Raw genomic sequence first — 27,774 nt, forward strand, 5'->3', positions numbered from 1 at the left:
GTTGGCCCACGGCAAAAAAAAAAAAATCAATTTCTGATTCAAGACAGGTAGGTTGTTGTTTTTCAACACTGATCAATAGTCCTTGATGAGCTGATCAAAGTTTATTTTGACATCAGTTTTTTCATACAAACATCCGTTCATATGATAAAGCATTTCAGAATTTTCATGGGGTTGACAACTTCAATGTTGTGGTATACATTAGAAAAAATCCTAGCTCAACTTTGCGACAAGGGAGGGACTTGTATGCAACATTTGGCTGTTGTGCCTTGGCCAGTCTCCCGACGAAGAATTGGCATCTTTTGTTAGTTGCCTATCATTTGCATTCAATGCATTCGAGGGTACGGAAAGTTCAGTTTGATGTCCGCTAGAGAGAGACGTGAACTACGAACAGGCTGTTAAAAGCCTGGTTACCTTTTTGCTATGTGGTTCAAACTTTTGAGATTTATTTTACCTTTTATTTGACCAAAAAGGTAGAGAAAACAGAGTGTATCTTCCTTTTATTTTTAGCAGCGTGTATGTACAGTAGTGTGATTATGAAAAAAGTCGGATTAAAAGTCTACGATACTTTAGAGACTTGAAAATAACATTTGGGGTAATCCTTGTCGATGAGGGACTTGCAACTTTTCCTAGTTAGTGTACCTATTATTGGTTTCTGATCTACTTTTAGGCAAAGATAAATAATTTATCTACGTTTCATTTGTTCCTGAAACCTTTTAGGCCGGTGAAAAAAATCACTAGATTTTAGTAATTGTGTTGTTAATTTAGTGATTTTCTTCAATAGTCTAGTGATTTATGAGGCGATTTAGTGATTTTTTACTTTAGGCAATATATAAAATTACTAGAAATAGTGATAAATTACAAGAAGTGGCAAGCCTGTTTGAGGGTAAGAAAATTTGTCTCCATGTGGTGAGGCAGAAATTATAAAAAAAAAAAGCACCACGATAACGAAGTTTCACAATTATTCTAGCAAAGAGTGACTGCAACAAAATAATCCTGAATATCTAGAGATGGATACATAGCAGTAATCACGCTCTATAGGATAATTTGGAAGTTTTTATCCGTAAGGATACCAACGATTAAAAAGGCTAAGGTTCAACTGGATACAAAGTCAATCGACGTTCAGGGTACGTACCAATGATAAATTCAACTGCTACAAAGTCCATATAATGTTTTTAAATCCCTTCCTCAGATTCTTCAGCGATTTTTACGTTAAGTAATCTATGGTGAAGAAACAAAACCAAAGCGAAGGGTTAGATGCCAGTGCCAATTTGTTAACATTTTATTTATTTCCGATACATGCTTGGGTACAATACATAACATATATATTGTATAAGGTTCAACTGACGGAACTCAATACATTATTTTTAAATCCCTTCTTCGGGTTCCTGACCAGCACCCGCAACACTTTAGTTGACAAAGTCGACAAAGGATTTATGCAACACTTCGTGTTACCAAGGCAACGTAAATCTAGTTAATTGTGGACTTGGCTCTCTTAATGAATGAATATAGAAGTTTTCTTACAGGTGCAGGAACAAAAAATAAGGGAATCATCTGAACATTTTAGGTATTTGTTGAAGAAAGGAAAATTATAAAATTTGTAGGGGTGTCAGAAGCCACCAACGAGTTCATACCAATTCCCTTGCAAACTGCAAGACCTAAAACAACTAAGTATTCCCTTCAGTAACATTGGTGTTTATCAACAAAGTAGAGTAAAGAAGGGAAAAATGAATTCCATTCTCCTAATAAAAATAGCTGGTAAGTAACTGCAGGAGACATACAAAATGGCGCGTTTTCAACGCTATCCTGGGAGAGTAGACTTATCCTAAGGTAAATTTAAAGATAAAATTTACAGAAAAAAATTGTAGATAAAGATTAAAGATCATTAAAAAAAAACTAACCAAGCCTACATTTGTGTAAGAAAGTAAAAACTAAAATAATTGGTAGAATTACATGTTTTGGAATCACGAGACCTCAAGAACGGCAGTTAATAGCTAGTCCTATGTGCCATCTATTTCGACTAAATATTTTTTTCTACGCATGAATTTGGATATCACATGGATATACATTTTTTTTTCTACGCATGTATTTAGATATCGCGGGATTTTCTACGCATGGATATCAGGTGTTTTTAAAGTATTTTTAATTTTGTGCACTTATTTCCTGAGTTCCAGTGTCAAATAAATTAACTACAACTAAAAGCATTCATTAACTACTTCTAAAGCCAGTCTAGCACTACGAAGATCAGATATTAAGCTTCGAAATTCCACAAATATCAATAAAACTAAACTTTCTCTTTAGTGTGAAATGGAATCTGTTTCAGCAGCATCGCATGTCAGGTTAACGAGCAATATATTAAAGAGGATCTGTTCGTTTGTTGCCTTACATTCTAGTGGTTCCTTGTACTAGTTATCGGCCAAATGCCCTCCAGATGCCCTCCTATTAGATGGCTCAAGTGTTAAGAAGCGGTTAAAACTGTTTTGTGACTTGGCCGGATGTCTTTTCTTCGCTATCTTCTGTGTAGTTCCAAACAGCAACTAGGTGTTATAGGTCCAAATTAACTTTTCGTCATTTATAATTAAAAAAAAAAAGTTTTTACGGAATCAGAGGCAACGCTATAGCGTTGCCTATAGTAAAGGCCATATGGCTCCAACATTTTTTTTTCCAGAGGCACTTCATATGGAATGGGTCGTCGTATAAACCACAAAGGGGGCTCGTTCAATTGGAAACCGAGAGTTCTATGGCTCTTTTTAACAGTGAAAAATGATCTGAGGGCAATAGCCCCCCTCTACGCTCTTGTTTAAGATGAAACTATATTGTATATACTTATCCGTTATATCTATTTATTATATGTTTTAAAATTTATGTAATAAAAAGCCACTAAGATTCATGTCCAGACCCGGAGCAAAACAGTTCCCTCAGACCCTCTCTCTGTCCAGAAACCTCAAATCAAAAAAAAAAGCTTAAAACAACAAAATCAGAAAACTTCTTATACAGTCTAGGACATTAAACAGGAATTGGAGGGGGAGGGGTCCAAGATAATTCTGTCCACTCGTCGAGCTCAACAGACTTAATTCCCTTTTTCACTGAGTCGGCCCGTGGCTTGAATTTAGCTCGATTTTGCACCGAGTCAGTCAGTGGCTTGAATTTAGCTCAATTCTGCACCGATTCAGAGATTAGTCCTATTTTAATAAGTGGGCTCAAAGCTAAGACCTGACTCATCCTTCACTGATTCCGGTCTCGGCACGTTCTTGCAAGGAGTAAATTCACAGATTGGAATTAGCTCTGTTTTGCGCCAAGTCAGAACCCGGCTAATTTGTATTCCAAATCTGGTCTTAAAACATTTTTGGAACAAATATGAACCTAAATTATTGAAACTATCTCATTGAAACTATCTGCCACTTATTGAACTGCCACTTGAAACTATCTCATTTTTGCATCTAGAAAGGAATTAGCTTGTTTTAGCAGCAAGAACTTGGATTGCCTTTCCACTAAATCTGATTTAGAAACTCTTCTTTTTCACTGAGTCAGGACTTAGCTTGCTTTTGCACCAAATCAGTCTGTAGCGATGTTGTGAAATACTGCAGTTTGGACTTAGCTCGTTTTTGCAACAACTCAGTCTACAGCTTTAGAGTCTACAACAACATCGAGTCCAAAGCTTTGACTTACTTCGTGTTTGCGTTGCACTAGCCCCTGCAGGCCAAATTTTTGTCCTCCAGTTAATTCAAAATAGTTTGCATGGCCCATCTTCAACAAAGTGCAACACGTCTACCATTCAGTTCAAAGGTTAAAAGCCGAAACAGGATAGGAGTTGAAGGATTAGGGACGAAATTTGTCCCTCCGATCATACGCATTGAAATTTCACGCATTATTTACCTTTTAACAAACAATATATCTTCCTCCTTTTTTGTTAAAATAGAAATCGCATATGAAGAAAATTCGTAGAATTATAGACCCTTCTCCTGAAGCTACGTGGGTTAAGTTCCCCTGGACTACATTTCTAGACTTTTTTATTATTCTGAGGTACAGCAAAAGAGGTACTGCAGTACTGAAGAGCTCAGGAATGACACAGGATGGGGGCTATTTGCGCTCTAACGATTGTCAACTCTTATAAAGTGCACTAACACTTTGAATTTTCGATCTAATGAGTTGCAGGTCTCCCTGTTTCGACAACTATCCCTTCTTAGCCCTTCTGAATCGTGTCGTAAGGCTTACTTTAAGTGAAAATACTTGGAACAATTGCTCTCCGTGGGTGTTCACTGGTGTTTTATGTAAAATTGCGCTAAAGATAAGTCCACTCACTTTTCTCAATGTTTTCACACATGTTAATGAGGTTCATTCTTGTGGTACAAGGTCGATATATAACATTTTTGTTAATAATTTGATTACGTCTCTGTCAATGTTTTCGCTGGTTTTTAGAGAGGCTAAGATATCGAATTCATTACATGTAGATACTAAAAGCAGTTATGATGTAAGTGAGTTTAAAAGCCGGTTGAAGAATTGTTATTTTTCTAAATGTAATTTTAATGATTAAATTGACAAGATAAAAAATTGATAGAATAAAATGGTATTAAATCATCAATGTTAGTCGTATTGTTGTATTTTTGTTTTGATTGATGGGTGTTAAGGAAGGAGTTGAATATTGAATATTTAATTAGTGGTAGCAGGGTACATTGTTGTAGTTATGCTTTGTTTTCCATTTACAAACCCTTCTTAGGTTAATATAAATTAATTTCTTTTAAATTTTGTGGATTTGTTTGATTATCCTCTCCCATATTATACCAAGGCGTTTGGAGGGCATGTGGTTGTGTTAAGTTTTTTGTTAATAATTGATTTAAAATAACTAAATATCTTTTCTACAGTAAGTTGTAGTGGAAGAATCAGGTAAGAAAGAGAGTGGAGATAGTAGTTGGATCTTCGGCAATTTAAAATGGGAAGATAGGGATTAAAGTTAATAGTACTAACCAAGGCCCGTATCCAGGGGGTGGGGTGGGTTTACATCGTTTGACACTTGGCTTTTGACTAAATCAACGCTACTCCGTTGACACTAATAATGCCATAATCTTGCTTTTGCAAGTGACTAAACAAAATGATAAATATAGCGACCCATATCATTTTGGAAACTTAAAATTTTTAGCTCCTTCATTCCATATTAAAATAGCCTTTGTTTGTATAAAGTACATAATAAGCGTACCCTCCACATCTGTTGGGGAAAAAGGGTCCAGAAAAGGCAGAATGCTGAGAAACACTGTCTGAATTATCTATTCTTTCTGTGGCACGGTTTTGTAGATTCCCTCCAGTTCTGCTACGACGACCAGTCCGCACAGTACGAAGAGCCATGGGAGCCACTGAGCTTCTAATAACACCACGGAAAGTTCCCACAACAGCATCATACGGAGGTGGAGCTCTTTCTCTGACTGCATCTTCATAGCTTGGTAAAGTGACCTAGAAAATTTATCCATTAAAGAGAAAATAGAAGGCAAGTTCATTTTTATTTTTTTGTAAAAGAGGGGGGGAAATCAGATTTTTAAAAGTTAGATAAATACATCATGCTCCAAAAGAATCAAATCTCATATAGTACTTGAAAAAAAAATAGACTCAGATATCCCCAAAAAGTTTGATAAAATTGAATAACAAAATATGAAAAAAAAAATCGAAGCCATACATCTTTTTATTGTACAGAATTTTGCAATAAGAGCTAGAAAATTTAGTGAAGAGTGAACAGCTAAACCAAACCTGAGGGAGAACAACAAGAACATAGTTATTATTTTTGGACTACTTTGAACAAATCCGTTTTCAATATAATAGCCTTGAATTACGCTAGGTAATTCAACTACTACTCTAACTACTACTCTTAAGAAATATTTAGCCACTAGATCACAAATAGCAACAGACATTACAATTTTGAGGCATTGACAGGTTGGTGACCTGTCCGACATTCTATTCCTTCAAACTATATTTATTGACCATCCTCCAATCTCCACAGGTATTGCCTAACAAAATTGCACTGGTTAATCTTTGCTTTAATGGTAAAAAAAATTAATTGTAGCACCCATATAACGTCATACAAAATTGATTGCCATGATGCTGAGCACACTTATGTGAGGAAGACAGTTTGAAATTTTAAAGGGTAATGTCAAAGCTTTTCACATCTACATATGGCTTTTTAATCTTATCAATGTGAAAGAAAGCTCATTCTTCGGAAATTAAATATTTTCTGTCACAAGGGGGAAACTAGAAGCCGTCAGTGGGACATATTGGAAGCCAAACAGAAACCCTCTGACGCCACTTGCGACCCTATTCTTTTCCCTCTATGTCTTTCTCAGATGTGATTCTATTCCTGGACTTATGTTATAGTCCAGGAATTATATACACCACTGACCACGCGAAAAAGAAGAAAAACTTTGGGGATGTCGCCAGAATATTCTCGGATTCAGCTTCTACAAAAGACGGCATTGGCAAACTGTAGAGAAGGTCATTCTTATCTTGTTAAAGGCTGTAGAAAATGAAACAAATCTTGACCAGGTCCACTACAAGTAATTCGTCGAAAAAGTTTGGAGTTATTGGAAGTATACAGAGGTAAAAACGGTCCCACCAAAAAGCAGTATTTGCAGTATCATTCGCTTCCAGCATACTTCTAAGTGCAAACGTGGACAAATTTTGAGTGACGACTGGATCCTTTGAAGTTTGACTTGATTATATGGCAGAGACAATTATGAACTGTGTATTTTGATACTACACCGGTACCACCTTCACTTCCCTCAGTGTTTTACTGTAATTGCACGGGCAAGTATTCAACGTTACGATGTTCTTGCAAAAAGCATAGCTTAAATCGTATCTAAGCTTGAGTTAATTGTAAAGGGACAAGCTGTTCTAACTATAAAATAGTTGGTGCCAGAAACATTGAGGACAATAGTAACGAACAAGAAGACCCAATTCTTAAATAGCTTTACTACTACCCAATGTACCTCTGTTACTGTGATATTTATCTGCCTTATGTAATTGGACGCTGTTGCATTATATCTGATTATATTGATCTCTTTTTTTGGAAACTAGTGTTTCGTCTCAGCCATGGGAAGCTCTTTGATACAATTTTTCTTCTTGCCAAATATGCCTTTCACTTCCCCTCGTTCTCCTTATTCTTACCCATTTAAAAGAAATTAAAGGTTCCATCCATACTGGACCTTATCCGGACCCAGTCTTAGCTGTTACCACAAGCTTGAGACTTCGAATGTTTTGCCATGGGCCAAATTCAATATACGCCTACGGTCCTGCTTCTCCCTCAACTTCACTCTTCCACAGAGCTTTGAGTCCCAAACAATTCTCTTGACTTTAAATATTTAGTGTCATATTCATCAGCAAAACAAGCGTAGAGATGACACATCTGATTACATTTGCTGGTATTTACTCAGTCTACATTTTTTTTTTACCTCAACCTCAAAATTTCAACCAAAAAACTCGAATTTGTGAAAGAGCTAGAGCGAAATACTTCTCAGATCTGTAATCAACACACTTTTTTAGTCGATTAGTGAAAGAACCATCTGTATTGCCATTTTGTTTTAGGTCTTTTTTTCACAGGTTTCCTAGAAAATATACACTTGAAGGAAAGTAAAACAATTTTTACAGAAATTTTATATCCATAAATAGCAACTATGGTATTCAAGGACTACAAGAGACAAGTAGATGTGCATGCCACAAAGATAATCAGATTAGGTCAACCTCCGACAAATCAATTTACATTAGAAAGTTAAAAAGCCATATCGTGTAGTCTACAAGGTGAAAAAAAAAAAGAATGATCTCAGTATAATAAAAATAGCAACTAAATCTAATTGTATATCTTCTGTTCTTTATATGTTAATTTTTTTTTTTATCCTTAGATTTTGAGAGGTATATTATACTCCTCCCCCTCCCCCAACATTTTTGCGAATTAATGTCATTGATATTACAATAAACTTATTAAATAAGAATAGAAATATGATTAAATTTTGTTACATTCTCTGCTATGCGGGGATAAAAACTTTTTCGCCATGTAGACTACAACATATGGATCCTTAACTTTCTAATCTAAATTGATTTTTAAAACTGTGTACTGTTCCCTCGGTTCCAAGAATTTAATAAATCTAGGTACCGCACCTATAGATAACAAATTCTGAAAGAAAACGTTCTTCTTTTTCTTCTCACTCATTAATGCTCAATTAACTTGATTGATTTAGAAACCCACATCTGTGATAGAACAGAATATGTGCAATATTTTAAAACCTTCCCAGAATATTGTTGACTTTTAAAAAGCAGAAGAGTATAGTTCTTTCATAATTAAATCTGTCATTTCTAACCTTTCTTTACAGCGCACTCGATTTGAGCTAGCACTTTTTCTAGTCTTTTCAACACTTAAATCAAGTTAGAAAGCACTGAACAGATTGATTGCTAGAACAGTAATAACCTAAAAATGAGGTTACAAAGCAAATCCTACTTTAAGTACTGAATAAGACACAAACGGTAAAAAGTATGTTGCTTCATCAAGGAGTAATCTAATTAACATTTGAGGATCATTACAGGATGTTATCTTTTCCCACTCATTATTTAGTATTCTAGGGAACAATGTAAATTGAAGAAAGGGGGCGTTGCTCTCATCAAAGCCAAAATAGAACTGCGAACATCTTGCGTCGATAATGAGGGAACTTTCTGACAAGGTTCTTACAGCTTAACGACTTTGAAGCGTTGCTATTCCCAGGATCATCTCTAATGTTTCTATGGAGCTTAAGTACGAGATCCCTTTTGACACTAGTGATTATATTACTATTCAAGGAATGTTGAACCAGTTCCAGGGACTCATTGAATTAATTCTAAAGCAACTTTGCGTTTTAACTGGAGAACAAGGAAAAAGACAGTAGCTTGGAAACAAAATTTATTGTTGTCGTTTCGAGTTTTCTAGAAGAGTTTTCTTTCTATTAATTTCAGCATCCTACTTGTCTCTTTAAAACTTCAACCTTTTTTGCTTTTCCTCCAGCTCTTTCAACTATAATTCTTTTACCTCTACTCTCTTCCCTCCCTTTTCCGATGACTTTGCATTTTTATTTTCCAGGTGTTACTTCTATCTTCTTCTCGAAGCTGTGAATAAAGTCAGCATTCTTCAATTGATGGCAACATTCACAGGCCACGAACATGTTTCATAACATCTTAATTATTCTTTGGGACACATGTAATTCTTCTACAAGATTTTCGACTAGTAAATGTGTATCAAGTGCCTTTAGTTGAGGACGCTTAGCAACTAAATAAAGTGGTCTCGAAATTCTTTTTTCCTCCTTATCCTAGGGCATGTCCCACCCCAGATTTGTTTGCCCTCGCCCCACCAGATTTTGAAACATATCTTTTTTGTTGGGTATTTTCGTTGAAAAATGCCTTGTATTTCCATTAACACAGAAAAAAATATGAAAAAACGGCAATTTTGCCCACCCACTATATTTGGAAAAATGCATTTTGCTTCCCCCCCCCCTAAATTTTAATGAATTGACGCCATTGCATTCCCAGATTCTTCGATTAACAAACAAAGCTGTCATTTGACCTCTCCAGTCCTTCTACCACTTCCAGCACCTATAAACATGTGAAGATGTCCAAGAATGACACCAATCCATTTCGATTGCCAAGCCAGATCCGAGCAATGCCATTTTAGGATATAGGGCAGTGAAGCTCTTTGCTAAATGGGATTTTAGAGGGCTTTTATCTCTAAGTTTTCCAGCATAATGATCAAGAGGTTTTTACTCTCTCAAAAGTAACTTCTTCCTTTTCAGAACGCTCAACTTATTTGAGTAAGTTCTTGGAAGCATAACCAATATTCGCTTTTTCCAGTAAAAGCAGACTGGGAGTTAGAATGAAAAAAAAAAAATGTTCAAACTAAATTTGGTTTTCCATAAAGCACCAATGACAAAACATTCTTTAAAAGGTTTACAGGTGGGGAGGGACAACAGCCAAACTCCTGTTTCTAGTAACATCTGTTCATTTAAAGTTTGACATGTGTTCATTTCAATATCTACTCGTTTTGTATTTGTCTATTCATTTACATCAGCATTTTTATGCTCGATGTGGTTATTTATTTTTAATTATATTCGTTTGGGGTTTCATTTATTCTTTGACAGTAATTTCTGATCGCTTTAAGTTGGAATTCTTATACGACTTTATTTCTGCTCACCTTAAGTTTTAACATGGCTCTTTACATTTCCTTAGAAAACTTTTTTCCGGGAAGTTTTTACATTTTGACAGTCTATATATACATAGTATATTTTCAATTAGTTCGGTATCCTCCCCAAAATTTTAGGGAATTTTTAACTTAATACTCTCAGTTGTTCCTAAGACACAGCATATATGGCATATTGGCAGCCTGGATGAACGTAGTGTCTTTTGATTTAGTGCAACATATCCCTTAATATTCTCTTAAAATTTCAACTTTAGCTATTTGTGAGATATTGGAGATACACTCTTGAGATAACATGGAAGCAAATAGTATTTTTTTTTTTTTTATTTACTTCAACATCCTCCTCTACGTTCACTGGAGGTTTTAACTAAATACCCATAGCCGTTCCTGAGATATTGCACATTTGACAACCTGAATACACATTGGACAATCTGGTTGCGCATAATATCTTTTGATGTAGTTCGACATCCGAATCTACATTTCCTGATAGTTTATATTTAATAGTCATAACCGTTCCTGTGATATTGCATATACGTCCTTTTGACAACCTAGATGCATATCATATCTTTTGATTTAGTCAATATCCCCTAAAAATTCAAAGTAAGTTTCAACATAATTTCCTAACTGATTCCTGAGATATTCAAGATATATTGTTTAAATAGCCTGGATACATACAGTGTCTTTTAATTTAGTTCAACATTCACTGAAAGCTTTGACAAAATACCCTGAGTCGTTCCTGACACATTGTAAATGCGCTCTTTTAACAAGCTCATTGCATGCACAGTCATTTGCCCCTGCTCCTGGTAGTTCCTGTTCTTTTTAAGTCTGAATGGATTATTCATTACAGTTTATATTTGTTTTGGGTCTCATTTTTTCTATGATAGCAATTTATGTTCGTTTTAAGTTCAAAATGCTGCAAGACTTGAATACTGCTCATATTCAGCAGTATTTAGCTTTTTACTTTTCTTTGAAAACTTCTTTTTCAGGGAAAGATTTTTTTAATTAATCTCAACTCGTTTTTCATCGACATTGTTTTTTTACTATTACTGTTTTTTTTGGTTTTTTTTTGGTTTTTCTGCTTGAGAATTAAGATTTTGTCTTGCCACTTGTTTTACATAAAATTTTGCAACAAATTTCGATAGTAGTTTTACTACACGATTTTGGATCGATGGGAAACAGGAGTATTATTCAAACAAATTTAAAATTTGTACAGTTTTTGGCCTTCGATAGGGCTGAAGCAATCATGACACCCAATCATATCGACCAATTTATTATAAAATTTTCATTGTACGGTATCATATTTTTTATAACGGTTTGTTTTAAGTAAAATAATATATTTTGAGCTTGTTTCTTAAAAAAGAATAATGTTTTTGTTCCGTTGCAAAAAAAAGAAGTAAAGAATCAAGGTAACCAAATTTGTTTCCTAATTTAATTTCCCTTGGTTCTGAAATTTATTTTAGGCATTTTCATGGCCCAAAATTAAAATGCAGAATGAGTTACCTTTGCCTCCCCAATCAGAATTTGAAATCCAATTGACCTTCCCCGTTCAATAGTCCCTCAAATTGAACTGAGGTCAAAATTGAACTGGTTGGACATTTAACCAGTTAGGAAAAAAAGTTTTTAGGCCTATTTTAAGACATTTTCCCCTTTACTTCCAATTATCAGTTTGATTCTCTTGCCCTCTCTTGCCCCCCCCCCCAAAAAAAAAAACCGCAAGTTACTCCACACCCCCCACCCCGACAAAATCCATAAGTTCTGAGCTAATCGAACCTCGAGGATCAAAATGCCCCCCTCCTTTCCGTTATAAAATTTATGCGTAAAATGCGCAGCTTGCATAATTTATACCCCTTGTCCAATTGAATGTGGGTGTCGGGTTACCTCCGGAGACATATTCATTGAACGTTTCTACTATTCTGAATAAAATAACTACCTCTAAATATGGATTGGATGTCTTCGGATTGTTGATGGTGAGTAGAAAAAACGGCTCGAGAGCAAGTCTGTTTACAATCTTAACACTTTAAACGACAAAAGGACACTGTTATTTTGAATTTCCAATTTTGGTAGCCCGTTCCATTCACAAAACAGTGCAGATATGGTATTTTGATGACCTGGACGCAACAAGTGTCTTTTCATTTACCTCTATCCTTTCCCTAAAGTCATAATTTAATTTCTTTTGCCCTCCCCCCTCGACATTCCCTGAATATATCAACTTAATACCTTAAGCTATCCCTGAGATATTGCAGATAAACAATTTTGACAATTTTTCAGTACCTATTGTCTTTTAATTAATTTCGCTATTTTACCTTGCATGAATTATAGGTCCAATGGGATCTTGTAGGGTAATAACTTTATTATTTTCTAAAAGCAAGAGAAAAATTGTTTAGCCCTTTTTCCATACCCTAACGCAAAGGTGAATATCCCCCTCCTCACTTCTGCCCTTCCTTTCTCCAGTTATAACTGAAAGTTTCAACCCCTTCAGTTGACTGGATATACGAAATGTCTTCCATTTATCTCTACCCTTTCACGAGTTAAATCTTAAAATCTTCTTTAACCCCCCCCCCCCCTGTTGCCTCTAATAAACCCTAAAAGGTACAATTCTCTTATCTTTTAAGCTGTTAATTTCCGTCCCTGGATGTTTTAGATATGATATTATGATAACATAGATGTACATGGGGTTTTTCGATTTAATTCAACATCCCCCTCAACATTTCCCATAAGCTACAAAGCAATACCAATAGCCGTTTTTGAGATAGTTCACAAACGACATTGTGAGGACCTGGCAGCACATAGTGCCTTTGATTTAGCTCGGTACTTAACCATTAATAAATTATAAGCCTTCAAAAGAGCTTGGTTTAGGATATTTCTTTAGACTGGAGACAAAACTGTTTACCCCTCCTTGCAGCAGGACCAGGCGTTTTTCCACCTCACCTGGAATCTAAAATTCCGATTATACTTGGGAATTTTTTTAACCGTAGGCTCCCCAGACACAAGTTTAGCCCTTTTCCCTTCTCCCCAATGCTGAGTTTGAATTTCCCTTGCATCACTCTACTCCTTCTTTTACCTTTAAGTGCCTGAAAATTCCAATTCCCATCTGGGACTGTAGGTATTTAGAGAGAGCATAGAATAGGGGCTGGTGACCCTCCAATCACTTTAGACTCTTTAAAAGGCCACTAGAACTTCTAATAACTTCTTTGGGAAAAACACGTTTCTTAAAGTATTTTTTTTAATTTGTTGATAACGATTCCACCCCTTTCTTTGACTGGCCTTCTGGAGCCAAATGCTACGTCCACTACTCTATTGCTCCATTACTCTATTGCTCCCATTACTCCATTACTCCAGTACTCCATTGAAGGAGAGTGGCTTGACAATCTATAAAAAGTTTATTTTAAGTTGTGTTGTTTCATGTTACAAAAGAACTTCAAAATATTCTGCTGAATCTACCAAGATAAAAGAAAACAAAAAAAAACACTAAACGCTAGGGGCAATGTCGTCGCTTTAAATAATTAAATTTTTCTCTCAATTTCTGATTATAATTGTGCTCTTGGACGTAGAGAACCACAGTTTCATCCTCTTAACCACACAGAGGTCCTCGTCTCTCTGACCCCTTTCTGAAAACCTTGGACACCTGCGACCACCTTGGAAATTGCGTTTTGAAGCAAAGACAAAAAAAAAGAAAAAATTAAAACGTCAGCATAAAAGTAGGGGTAGACCTCTCACAGGACCTCTGTTCCTCTCATATATGTGATGGATTCTGTTTCTTTTGTTTTAACCATACTGTTCCAGTCCATTTTAGAAAACAATTTTTTAGTTTAATTAATGTTATTTTTATTATCAGATTCAGGGTAATTCTAAATTCAATAGGGCTGCCACTCTCTCAGTACCCGACTTCTTCTTTACTCTAAATGATTACCTTTGTAAAAAAAAATGTTTCGGCACTAAGCACACTTGGATGGAAACACTTTAGTCAATCAAATATGATTTTCCTAAATATGAGGGAGGTTGTCAGCCCAATCACCTCTCCCCCTCCTTTACGCTTCAGCTGAATAAATGAACTAATTGAATAATTCGGTATGAGTGCTTACAAGCTCAAACGGCCAAATTCGCGTTCATGTCAAATAAATATACCGATTAAAATAGTACGGTCAAAAGCTAAGTAAATTACTGTCGTACAGCACACTCGTCACCCTTACAAACGTGATTACCCATTTCTACTACTTGTACTACTACTGACTACTCATCACACCATCATGTCCCATCACAGCCGTTTTGATCTTCACTCTTTATTTCATACAACAAAGTTTCAATTTCTTTTACGTCGTCTCTTGTGACCTTTGTCCAATCTCTTATGTGGCACAGCGTGCTCATTGTTCTTTCTTTAGAATCTTTAGTAGCTCATTAATGTATTTGTTGTGATTCTTTACAATCAATAATCCCTCCGTTATGTTTTCCTGTCCTTCTTATTTCTTTAAGGTGTTTCAGACTCTCCGAGAATAAATTCCAGTATTCGGGATCATTTGCTCATATGATTTATCTTAGCAGCCATTGTGTCTGCTTCCATTTTTGCTTAGTTCCAAAGTCATCAATTATTCGCCTTTTCCCGGTCCTCCAAAGGTTTTTTAGGGGTTACTTGTTTGAAAGTCATGTTCACGATTTGTTTTAGTCCTTTTGCCCCGTTGTTCAGGTCCTGTTCAGTATTTTAATAGTCTGACGGTATATTTAGACGTTCTTCGGCTTCTTGTTTGTAAGCAAGTCAATTCCTTTTTCTGATGTCCCTCATTAACTTCTTTGCCGTTGAAATATTTAATTTCTTAACCTTATTAGACGGTGGTCTGAGAATAACAGAAGATCACCCACATGACATTTTTACCAATCGTTCGTTTTATAAATTGTCAACTGTTAGATCTAACAACTCTCTTCATTTTCTTCTTAAAAAGCTAGGCTTTGAGTCTCGGTTCCACCAAGCAAGGTCTCCCTAGCTAGATTCCTCAGCATCTAAAGACCCCTCCCATTTATATTTGTGCTGCCCTATAAAGTTTTAGGCACATTTGCGTTACACAGCACAAGTGTAGGGATTACTTCACTCTTACAATATTGCACCAGATCTATTACATTCACTGTTGAGCAAAAAACTACATGTTCATGACCAATATTATTGTTCGCTACTATGACTACTATTTCCTTATAAAAATACATGGATAATTTCCAACTATCTAAGTTTTCCGACTGGTCGATACACGCTCTAGGAGCGGTGAATACCTCATTAAGGACAAGGAGTTCAGCTCTTGAGATCTTTCCAATGAATTTTCCGCAATGGTCCAGGGCTCGTGCACCATTACTAGATATATCCATGTTTTTGATAGTAGCTAGGCTGCTTGGGAGACTGATGCCGGTTTCAACCCCCGCGTCTAATACACTAGCATCAATTGAAATAATTTTCTCCTTCAGGTTAGCGCTTCATTCTCCCACGAGGTGGACTATTTAGCCCTTGTGGGGGAAGTTCTTCTTTCTTGAAATAGATCTTGTTCAGCGCAATCTTCCCCTTGGAGAGAACAGATTATAGGCAACTAACTGCCCATTCAGCTTTAATGGTGATCTAGGCCTCCTATCTTCAATGGAGAAATTTCTACTCGGTAACTTCTAATGCAATTATTTTATTTTCGCTGAAGTTACACCCACTTATTTTTCTTTTGCTGTTTATATTATGAAGAATCTGCTTTTGAAAGTATTTATTTGTCTTTCTTTTTAATTTGATTTGCTTTTATTCAAATAGATTGTCAATTATATATTTTTCTCCGAAGAATGATTCTCTAGAACGAAGCATTGTTACACAATAAATATTACATTTCATGCACAATCAGCAAAGCTGTTCCCGTTAATACTATGTTGACGACAGAGGTATTTCCAAAGTTACAACTTGCTTAAAATACCTTGACCGAAAGATAATGTTACAAAGTTTCAGAGTAAATTTGGATAATTTGACACACTTGGTTAAAAAATATAATGAGTAAAAACAGGCATAATTACTTGTACTCCTTCAGCAAAGGCGATTAATGCAAGACGATCTGGATCGACAGAAACTTGAGACCCTTCAGAGCTTGGTGGAATAGGAGATGCAGGATTGGATATTCTTCGTGGACAAAGAAGATCCCAAGGAAAGGGAATATCTGGTCTTTGAGATGGAATGAATGTCCCTTCACGATTTTCTTGTGGAGGCGAAGGGGCTGCACGTCGTCGAATCGATGATAAGGGATTTCGCAATTCCCGCCTCCGATAACGTTCTTTAAAAAATATGTTAAATACACTTTAAAACTATGTTTTGGATAACTAAGTAATCGTGTGTCAGATAAAGCATAGAATAAAATTGATCAATCGAGATAGCAACCTTGAATGTGTAAGTGAAGCAGTTTCCTTTGGCTTTCCCTTGTCACACACAGACGACACAAAGTTTTTGTGATCTCAATTCAAAATCCATTCTGCAAGTTTAACTCGTTTCATACTGAAGTGTCAATCAGTTACTTTAAGCAAAAATTCCAGCTAATTGACATAAGAGAAATTATTGTCATCAGGAGACATATAATGGAAATGGTTGTTGGATCTGGACAAATCAAAGGAAAGTAGCCTGACAATATATTAAAACGAATTCCTTAAGGAGCACATAGAATACATATTCTAAGGTTAAGATTAAAAGATGAATCTCTTCTTGTATTTTATTTTCTCATAAGAAGAAGAGAGGATAAGTTAAACCCTTTAACAAACAGAGATTAAAATCAATAATCAAGTCAAACGTAAAAAGAACTGGGATTATCACGAAAAAAAAAACCTAGAAAGAGCTTATATCAAAATCATAAGATACAAATAATTTAACTACAAATGAAATTTTTAATGGCACTCCTTCAAATCTACTAACGGTTCAAAGCCCATTTGTGCTTTACTGAAAAAAACATATATTTGAAGCAATTTTTTCTGCAAAAAGTTAAAAAAAATTCTGCTCACACCCCCATGAATTCTTTATTTGTTGCATGTAACAGCATATTTGAAACAATCAATTTACTTTTAATTAGTCTAATTTCCATTAAATTTTCATCTATTTTTTTTCATTTTAAATCCATTCCTCTTAAATGAATGGAAAACCAACTTGGATTCGTCAATTAAAAAGGATGATTACGTAAACCAGACAGATTGCTTCCAAAATTACCATTTTATTTTTTTACAGGTTTTATTTAGGTACCATTTTTCTATCTTTAAAAGCAAATAGAATAAAAAAGAAAAGTACTGACAAAGAGTGTCCTTTTAAAACAGTAAAACTGTTTAATGGTCAAAAGTGATTGGAAGGCAACTAACCCCCTCCCACGCCCACCATTTTTCCAAATACATTATAATTTTGAGATAGCCATTTTGTTCAACGTAGTTGAAAAGTCCATTTTGTTCAATGTAAATGACAGGTCCGAAAATTATAACTTCGAGGATGACAACCCCTCCCCCCAGAGCCCTTAGGACAAGGGTTTTAAGTTGTACCTTGGGGGAATATAAGGTATATATAGAAAGGGCGATTGTATAAACTTCGGAGAGAGCTCACTGGATTGGTAATCAGAAGTTCTAGTGCCCTTTTTAATATTGAGATAGCCATTTTATTCAACGTAAATGTTCAAAGTGATCGGAGGGTGGATACCGCCGCCCCACACCACGTATTATCCCAGAATGCATCAGACAAAAATTTTTAGATGACAATTTGTTGTCGTAGAAATTAGAAAAAGGCTCATTCGATTGGAAATTGGAAGGGTCATTTTTAATGATCAAAAGTGATTGAAGGGCAACAAGCCTCCCCCCATGCCCATCAAGTCCGAAGACACACCTAATCAAAATTTTGAATATAGGCATTTTGTTGACTGTAGTTGGAAGGTCTGGAAATTTTGTCTTTGAGGATGATCCCCCCCCCCACAGCCCTCAGTGCAAGGGTTATAAGTAATGCTCCGAGGGCATATAAGGTTTTATGAAAAAGGTGGTCATATAAACTCTGGAGGGGGCTCATTGGACTGGAAATCAGATGTTCTAGTTCCCTTTTTAAGACTCAAAGTGACTAGGGGCAGCCACCCACCCCCCCCCCCCCATACGTCGTATTTTCCAAAAATACATCCGGTAAAAATTTCGAGATAGCCATTTGTTCAGAAGTAGTCCAAAGATTATATAATAAGGCATTTGGAGTGGACAGAATCTCCCAGAGTCTGGGAATAAGGGTTGCAAGTTATGCCCCAGGGGCATAAGGGTTTTTATGGAAAGGGTAGTCGTTTGAACTTTAGAAGAGGCTCATTTGATTTTAAATGTACAGTTCTGGTTCATTTTTAAGAGTCCATCATGATGGAGAGAAACTAGCCCCCCTCCCTGACAGCCTCTTTTCCTGAACGCATTCAGCTGAAATTGTGAGATATCAATTGTGTTGCCAAATGTCTTTAGGGTGGACACAATCCCCCAGAGCCCATGGGCAGGGGTTGTAAGTTATCACCAGGACATATAAGTTTTCTATGGAACGGATAGCTATATAAACTTTGGATCGTATTGAGCTCATTTGATTGGAAGTTGGAAGTTTTAGTGCCCTTTTTAAGAGTCAAAAGTGAATGGAGAGACGTCTGACCTCCCCCTCCCCAAGCCTTTCATTCCCCAAAATATATCGAACTTTTAAGAGAGCTATTTTGTTCAGCATTGTTGAAAGGTCCAGTAATTATGTCTTCCAGTAAGAATGTCAACCTTCTCTGACTCCTCAGGAAAAGGACTGTAAGTTAGGCGATTCGTTCATTGTTTACACATAGTATATGTTATTGAAAAAGGTATACATTTTCGAACTTTTCTTTCTACGAAGACGAAGGGTATTCAGGTAAGCCTTTCATTTTGAGAGGAGTGTTGAATTAAATAAAGACACGTTATGTGTATACGGATTGTCAAAAGGGTATAACACAGGAGTAACTGAGTATATTAATTTGGAAAACTCAAAAAATGATAAGGGAGATCATCAAGAAGGTCATATTTGCATGCTACCAATACTAAAACTACCCCCACTGCTACTACCACACTACTCCATTTACAGTATTAAGGGGAAATTTGAACTAAATAAAAAGACGCTAAGTGCATGCATGTTGTCAAAATAGCGCATCTCAAGAATTGCTTTGGGTATTAAGTTGAAATTTTCAGAGAATACTTAATGGGAAAGATCATCTCACCAAAAGGCAATAAGTGCACAATACTGCTAATACTACTGTTACTGCTACGTTTACTATTACTACTTCTATTGCAATTACTTGTAGGGCTAAGAGCATTTAGATGAAAATTTTAAGAAGTATATGAACATACAGGCTACCAAAAGGACATATCAGCTATGTCATAGCAATTACTAATTGTATTAAGTTGAAACTTCCAGGACTTGATGAGAGGGATGTTCAACTGACCAAAAACCAATAGGTCAATACTACTGCTACTAGTAGTACTACCGCTATTCAGTACTATTACTAGAAATATCAATAACAGTACTGTGACTACTATTACAAATGTGCCTAACGGCATGAAGGTGAAATTCTCAAGAAATTTTGAGGGAGGAAGATGAACTGAAGTGTATCCCTCTGAGATGAATTTGTGTATCCCTCTGAGAGGAAGGAAACGCAAAAAAATTAAAAAAGTATCAAAATTTGTTTATATACATTTTTGTTACATTTTTACGAGTCGGACACAACATTTCGGGAGGGGGGGTGAAACCCTTAGCCCCCCTCTGGAAACGGCCTTGTTTTGGTAGAGATTAAATGACACTATAGAATTTAATGGGTTTTAATGAGGGGGCAGCTTCTCCACTCTTATTTAAGTTTACTTTCATTCGTTTTAAGTTTTACTTGATGATTCGTTGTAGCTTGATGATTTTGTTTTAGGTTTTGGATTACGTTTTAGGCAACAACTAGACTTCATTATTTGAAGTCAATAGACTTCAAATGATAAATGTTGTATTTAGATATGCATTGGCCATACTGTTAAATGAGATGGAGTTAAAAGGAAAGGTAGGCATCCTTTTGAATCTAGTGATACTTTCTGTCCGTTTTAAGCTTCACTTGATTATTCATTTTATTTTCTGCTCGTTTTAGGTTTAAATCATCTATCCATAATAGATTAGGTCTGTTTTAAGTTTGACATAATATATGACATAATTTCTACTTGTTTTAGATTTTAACGTTGTGCTTTAATTTTCATCGAAAACCTTTTAACGAACAAACTTAAAAAGAACAAAAAATTATCCACAAATAAGTGTTGGATAACCGGAAAAATTGCCAATTCACTATTTAAAGGTTGTGTTTAGCTATGGATTGGCTATATTTTTAAATGAGATAGAGTTTAAAAGAAACAGACCTCCTTTTAAATAGTAACACTAAAGGAATTTTTACATATGTCTCTGTTTCGAAAAACTGATTGATTACTCCTTTTTCAAAAGAAAATTAATATTTTGATTTTTTTTTTTTTCTCGCTAGCATTTTCGTTTTTATTAAATATTATAAAAAAAAAATCAAAAGTTAGATTGTCTTTAGAGAATCCCTGAACTCAAATCACAAAATATTTTAGATTAAGAATAGAACATAGAGATTTTGTTTATAGAAGAAAGATAGGGGACTGGGTGCTAAAAATGTTATTGTATCAATTTAAGCAGTTTTTTGTTGTTGTTTTTTTCTATTATATTTTGTATGCGTTGTTGAATTGTTGTTTAAGTGTTTTTTTTAAGTGTATTTGTATGTTACCATGGACCGGTGGATTTTTTTCAATAAATGTCTGTCCATCTATCTATCTTAACTGCTCCTCTACAATTTTCCTCAGCCTTTTCACAATTAATTCATTCTGTACTTTACCATTACCAATATAAAGGTCATTCATGGTCAAATTAGGGCAACCTTTTCTACTTAATATAATGTAATCCAAAAACTCTTTCATTGTCTTTGTTACACATATATAAAATCAGAAAAGGGCATTTTTCTTCTTATTCCTAATGAAATATAGACTGACACATGCTCCTACTAAAACAATCAATAAGCATATTACACTATGCCTAGATTATCATATTGACGAGAAAAGTAATTACATAAAAGGCTTGGACATCCAGAAACGGAAAAATAAGCCATGTCCAATATACCTCTAATGAAGATAGGGAATAATAAAAAAAGAGGTAATTCTACCAAATTTGATAACACGCGGTTATAATGCTCCATATGGTCAGTTTTCTTCTGTTCTTTTCTCTTTATTTTTTTAAAGTTGTGCCAAAAGTTGTTAGCAGGGCTAACTCAACTGTTTGTCAATACTAGGTGGACCTAGGGTGGACCCTAGGTCCGCCTAGGACTCGTCCCCCACTTAACAGTACGAATTTTATTTTTTCAATATTTTGGTTATAATTCAAAATGCTAATGATTGTTCTTAAAACAAAGCTTCAATTGAAACGGTCATCTAATTTTATAGAAAAAATGGAAATCAATAGGCATTTGCATCCCCTGTTTTCGAGCACCCAAATTGTATGCTCACTATCTCCCAACACATCCAATATTCGAAAATCCTATCCCCTTTTCATTTTTTCATGGAATCCTTGTTGTTTCAACAGAAAAAGTAAAACTATTGATTGGGATAGCCTAATTATTTAAGATATCAAACTTAATACTCTTTTATGTTCGCCTTTAAGTAGATAAAATATACCAACCATTTCTTGGAATGCATGAAATGAGCAGCCAAACAATGGCCAAAATGCAAATAACGCAACTTGCTGTACCAACAGCCACTAAAAGAGTCATTCCAGATGAGACGTCAACGGAATCGAAATCTGAAAATCCTGAAAAAAAAGAGAAATACATTGACTGCCATATAGATTCTTAGTTCCATTTTTAAGGGTCATAGCGATCATGGGACCACCTACCAACCCTTCAACGACCTCAAAGCCCCCACATGACATCGAAATGAATTTTCAAAATTAAAATTGCCTCCGGAGATGACATGATAAATGCGGAGTCAGTTTAAGGACCCCGAATTATGTAAACAACTCGTACAAAACAAATAATTCATAGATAAAATCAATTGGCTATAGTAAAGAGCCACAAGGCGTCAATATTAGTTATTCATTATTTATTAATTTATTTTTTCTAAGGACAATTCATTGGGCAGGGTTGGTCGTATGAACTTCGGAGGGAGCTAATTCGATTGGATATCAAAAATTCACCTTCCTTTTTTAAGAGTCGAAAGTAATTGGAGGGCAACAAATCACCCCACCTTTTTCCCCAAATGTATCCGATTAGAATTTTAAGATAGTAATTTTGTTCAAAATAGTGCAAAGGTCTAATAACTATAATTCTGAGGTTGAATAAGCCACCAAAGCCCGCGGGGAAAGGGCTGTAAGTTATGAAAGTTCCCCTTTCTTAACATATAAGGTTTTTATGAAAAGCGTGGTCGTATAAACTTCGAACGAAGCTCATTCAACTGAAAATCGAGTCCTAGTCCAAATTTTAAGAGTCACAAGTGGCCGAAGGGCAACCAGCCTTCCCCCCCACGCCCTTCTTTCCTGAAATACATTTGATCAAAATTTTGAGTCTTTTTTAAAATAGTCCAAAGGTCAAATAACTACATTTTCGGTGTTGAAAGCCCCTCCGCAGCCCCCGGGGCAAGGGTTGTAACTCATGCAAGTTGCCCATTGTTAACATGTAAGGTTTTTATGGAAAGGGTGGTCGTATAAACTTTGGAGGGGGCTCATTTGATTGGACACCAAAAATTCTAGTGCCCTTTGAAAGAATTTAAAGTGATCGGAGGGGAACCAGCCCCACACCTTTTGTCTCCAAGTGTATCAGAACAAAATTTTGATAGCCATTTTGTTCAAAATAGTCCAAAAGTCAAATAGCTATGCCCTTGTGTTTGACATCCCCCAGCCTCTGGAGAAAGAATTGTAAGTTATAGAAGTTGCCCATTGTTAACATACAAGGATTTTTATGGAAAAGCGGGTATGTTTGATCCTCAGTCTCCATGCCAGGATTTACCAATAGGCCCACTAGGCTCGAGTCTAGGGGCAGACAATATCAGGGGAGCACAATAAATTATCACGAGTGATTTTTTTTTTCTTAGCCAAAACTGGAATAATGTGATTTATCATCAAAGTGTCAGGTGCACTCCACTGCCGCGCTGCCTATTCACAGAAAAGTGATTTCAAAACAACACAGGATTATCTTGGCCACTTATAAATTTTCAGATGCCTCCCAAGAATGGCAGCTGAGAGTATGGTATTACCTCTTTCTTTCATTACTTTTGGCTCATCAGTTGCGTTCTGTTTAGTACTTCCACTATCCCCAAATTTTCGGGGGCTTCCCCAAAAATCTCACAAGAACAGAGTGGCAAAAACGCTTTGGCCTAGAAGGGTCAAAGCTTGAAATCCGCCCCTGTGGGTTTCCAAAAAGGCTTAGGGTATTAAGGTGAAACTTAAAATAAATATTGAGAGGCATACGGAAAATAATACACACACACTATGTGCTAGCTGGTTGCGAAAAGAGAATATCAGCAATATCTAAAGAACCATTGGGGCTTTTTAATAGAAACTTTCAAGGTATGTTGAAGAAAGATTGGAGGGCATCTAGGCCCCTTCCCCCTCCTTGCCCTTTTCAGGTGTTCCCTCTACTTAACACTGATCGAAATTTGGAAATTCTCCTTTTATTCAAACCTGTCCAAAGTTATAATAGCTATACTCCCGGGGATGCACTTTTCCCATAGCCCGGAGCAAGGATAGCAAATTATGCAATCATTGTTTACATGGATGATTTATCATTAGGAAAAGGTTAAAAATTTGATTCTGGGTGTATCCAAAAAGGGCATTATGGTGAAACTTTGGAGAATGTTGAGGGGCATGTTATACAAAATCAAAAGGCACTATGTGTTTCCATTCTATTAAAAAGGAGGATCTGCAATATTTTAAGATCGGCTAAGGGAATTAGGTTGAAACTTGCATGAAATGTTGAAGGGGATATAGAAAAGGGGTTGGAAGACTGCCATCTCCCTCTCATGCTCATTTTAGTTGCCCTTCCTCCATAAAGATTCAATCAAAATTTTGAAATAGAAAACAGTCATCTTGTTGAAAACAGTCTAAAGCTCGAATAACTATGCCTGGTATCGTTATCAAAATAGCGATACTGGCGGGTCTCACAAATAGGACTAGTGAACCATATTCACCACCCTGGAATTAGTAACCCAAATTCACTTGAGTCATTTCCGCTATAAAGCCGGTTCGTAAATTTATAATTTTGACTGTAAATATCCTGTTCAGGTCTAAAAATCGATTATTAGGTCCCTTGAGCCGTCGTTCTCTTTCAGCTCATCTTCGTGACAGGACAGCAAATAGCGGCAACAAAGAATCAAGGACAAATTTATTCCTAATTGAACGAAGATTAAAATTAACAGATTGCTTCACTTGTGGCGCCAGTATGGGGGAGACAGTATTCTCATAATTTTGCAACATGTTCCATAAAGGCACAACCTGTAGTAGAGGTTTTCTTAATATATATCTAAAATTCCTTCTTCCAACACTCCCTAAGCCCTAATAGCGATTGTTTCACAAAGGCCTAACCAGTAATTGTTGAACAAAAGGACAAGATTAAATGTGGAATTCAAGTGTGATCGTAGTCAGAATTTGCTTCAATATTTTTTCTGGAAGGGGGGGGGGTAATAACAAGACACAGAAAGAAGTAAATTATATGAATAATATACAACAATTTTCACTTAAATTATTATTATTATTTTCCAAAACTTCGGTATTTTTGGGGGAGAAGAGGATTTAAGGCTATATTCAAAGGGGGGTATCGGATTTGACCTCCTTCCCCGAATTTTTTATCCAACTTGTACAAATATGAAAAAAATGCACATAACAGTTTTTTTTTGGCCCTCCCCCCGAAAAAAAAACGAACAAAAAATCCTGGACGCAACCTCATGGTGGGAATTCTTCACTTAATTTTTCTTCTTATTTTTATATTTTCAGGGTATTTAGACAATTCGCCAATTTCTTGCTTTTTGACAAGCTTAGTCCCCTCTCCCCAAAAAATTCAAAATTAGATTTTTCCCATATCTCGTTTACCAATTTAGCTTCCTTCAATATATCAAAGCTCCTTATTTGGCTACATTTTTTCTTTGGTCGCAACGTTTCTATGAAACTTTCTTTTTACGTCCATTTCATTCCGATTGTTTTTCATTTACTTGATTTGTCCTTCCCTATCGGCATTCTTATACGCACATATCCGACAGATGATTAAAAAATGCACATAAACATAAAAATAAGTTTATTAGTGGTTTTGATGAAGTAAAGACATTGAAACATTTGTGATAACTTCCAATTTTAGCAAAAGTCCTATTAGTCTTTGCAAAGGAACCTATAAATTTTGCTTTCATGTAAATAGGCTCATTTACCATAGAAACTTAGCAATTTACTTCGTGGGAACATTTGAAACTATTCTACATTCTAAGCATGTTACATTAGGACCGGAGATGCAACATGTCGAAATTTCTTAATCAAAAACCCGAACTTGTACTTTTAGCTAACAGAGTTGGTCTATATTTGACGGATATTCAAAGACACACTAGAATAACTTGTTTCACGAGCCAAACTTCCACTCTAAACAGTCCATAGTCATATCTTATTTAGATAGTAGTTAGCTCGCTTATACAATATTAACGCAGAAGGTTTTCCACTTATTCACGCTTAGCAAACATAATATTTTTAACTAGCCAAAGAGCCTGTCGCACGACAGGCGTAAAAAAAGATAAGAAAAAAAGAACCTTAGCGCATATTCTTTTATGAGAAGTGGACAAAGAAAGTGGCTTATGCCCTTCCCCAAACACAGAATTCCTGCCCCCCCCCCCAAAGAAAAAAGAAAAGAAAAATGTAAGTTTCAACCAGATTCTCAGCCGGGAAACAAAAGAGGGTACACTTAGACTACGAATAAAATCTACCTTTTAACAAATCCTACTGGCTTTATGCAATATCTATAATGAGATAGACTTGTTTGCCTGTAGGCTTCAGGCTTGGAAACGAAAAAAAACACATACTCTCTAGTGAGCATTCGAACTCTAACTGGTTGTTAAAACTGGTTTTTGTCCTCTGCAAAAACTGTTACCCACTATATAACATCACATGATTGTCTTGAGATTAGCGATATGCCAGCGATTATGGATATTTACCAATTATGTAAAATAAGAGGTACGACAAAATTCAAACAATAATCTCTATTAACATTAAGAATTAGAAGAGGTTGTAGCACCATTGGAGAATGGTGCCACAATCGGTCCAGTATTCTAGCAGGAGATTAGAGCATACTAAATTTAACCTCCGAAACTGTGGGATAAGGAAATACAGAAAATATTGATTAAAAACTGCACAAATCCGCGTTTTTCGCCTCACCTTGTACCTGGAACTTAGATATTATGTGGGAATTTGTTAACCCATAAGCTCCCAAGACTCAAAGGAAAAGAATATAATCTATTAAGGTTTTGCTACAGTTTATTTTACTAATAACAACGCCGTCAATTTACCATCAGAAATAAAACTAACAAGAATATGAATGGCTAGCCTTTTTAAGATAGTCTTTTCAAAACCTATAGTTAAAAAAAAAACACAGAGAAACAATAGAAATATTGAAATCTCCTTATTAATGTCACAACATTTATGTTGTAATATTAATTTTGGAGGCAAAACATACCTAGAAAACTTCCACTAACGCAAACAGGAGGTTCAATAGGATCCCAACAGCCATTTGATCGACAAACTAGCAGTGAAGGCCCGTGAAGCCAATATCCAGGCCGACAGGAATACACAATGTTTGTACCTTTAAAATAGGAGCGAATGTAATAAGTGCTGGTACTTAACTTCTTAAAAAAAAAACAATAGTTCGTCTTATTTAAAGATTAATATGGAATGACACAAAATGAAATCCAGTTCGAATATTTTCTTTTTTATAAATCTTCGTCGGAACCGACCCTTAACAATTCCTTCAAACGATATTAATATACAAGATTTTGTAGCAGTAAAGACAATCAGTGACGAAGATTGTAACTTCTTGTGAGGAGTCCGTACAAGCAATGCACGTTGACGTTAATAGCTGGATTATATGTCTTGCTTGCTCGATATTTCAAAACGTTTTAGCTTTACAAGGCCTACCTAGAAGCAGGAGATCAAAAGGCTGAGTCCCGCTAATGGCAGACTTTCCCTAAGAAAAATGGTTGCTGTTGAGATATCGACTTTCCGCTGAATTCAAAAGAAGTTCTAATCCATTGTCAAACTCTAAATCAGTTAAACTTTACCATGAAAGAGCTCAAACAACGTTTAAATTTTATTTGCATAAGATGTGTTGGATGCTTACCCATTTTTCAATGAGTTAAAATAACAAAATTGTCAAAACGGTTACCAGAATCTAAGGGAACAGACTCATATCAATCTCGATATTGATCATTATATGCCTAGCTGCAATATACCTATACGTGCAAAGATTCAAAATGAGAGAGGGGCATAAAAAGGAGCTTCTATAGGGAGAGAGATGTCTGAAATCGATAAAAGGCATTTTCAA

At 35.7% G+C, this 27,774-nt stretch overlaps 2 protein-coding genes across 2 annotated transcripts in view; both read right to left on the reverse strand.

Annotated features, from left to right (window-relative positions):
* Positions 1-3,744, reverse strand: part of LOC136029675 (uncharacterized) — a 37,224-nt gene extending 33,480 nt beyond the window's left edge. Inside the window, exon 1 of the mRNA XM_065708179.1 lies at positions 3,667-3,744. Coding sequence (XP_065564251.1) covers positions 3,667-3,744 — 78 coding nt within the window. The remainder of the gene's footprint in view (positions 1-3,666) is intronic.
* Positions 3,745-4,608: 864 nt separating this feature from the next.
* LOC136029196 (uncharacterized) overlaps positions 4,609-27,774 on the reverse strand; it is a 51,016-nt gene continuing 27,850 nt past the window's right edge. Inside the window, exons 2-5 of the mRNA XM_065707338.1 lie at positions 26,911-27,036; positions 21,894-22,022; positions 16,211-16,464; positions 4,609-5,442 (exon numbers count right to left, since the gene is read on the reverse strand). Of these exons, the coding sequence (XP_065563410.1) occupies positions 5,140-5,442; positions 16,211-16,464; positions 21,894-22,022; positions 26,911-27,036 (812 nt within the window). The 3' untranslated portion in view covers positions 4,609-5,139. The remainder of the gene's footprint in view (positions 5,443-16,210; positions 16,465-21,893; positions 22,023-26,910; positions 27,037-27,774) is intronic.

This window comes from Artemia franciscana, chromosome 7 (assembly GCF_032884065.1).
Source record: "Artemia franciscana chromosome 7, ASM3288406v1, whole genome shotgun sequence".
Classification (NCBI taxonomy): Eukaryota; Metazoa; Arthropoda; class Branchiopoda; order Anostraca; family Artemiidae; genus Artemia; species Artemia franciscana.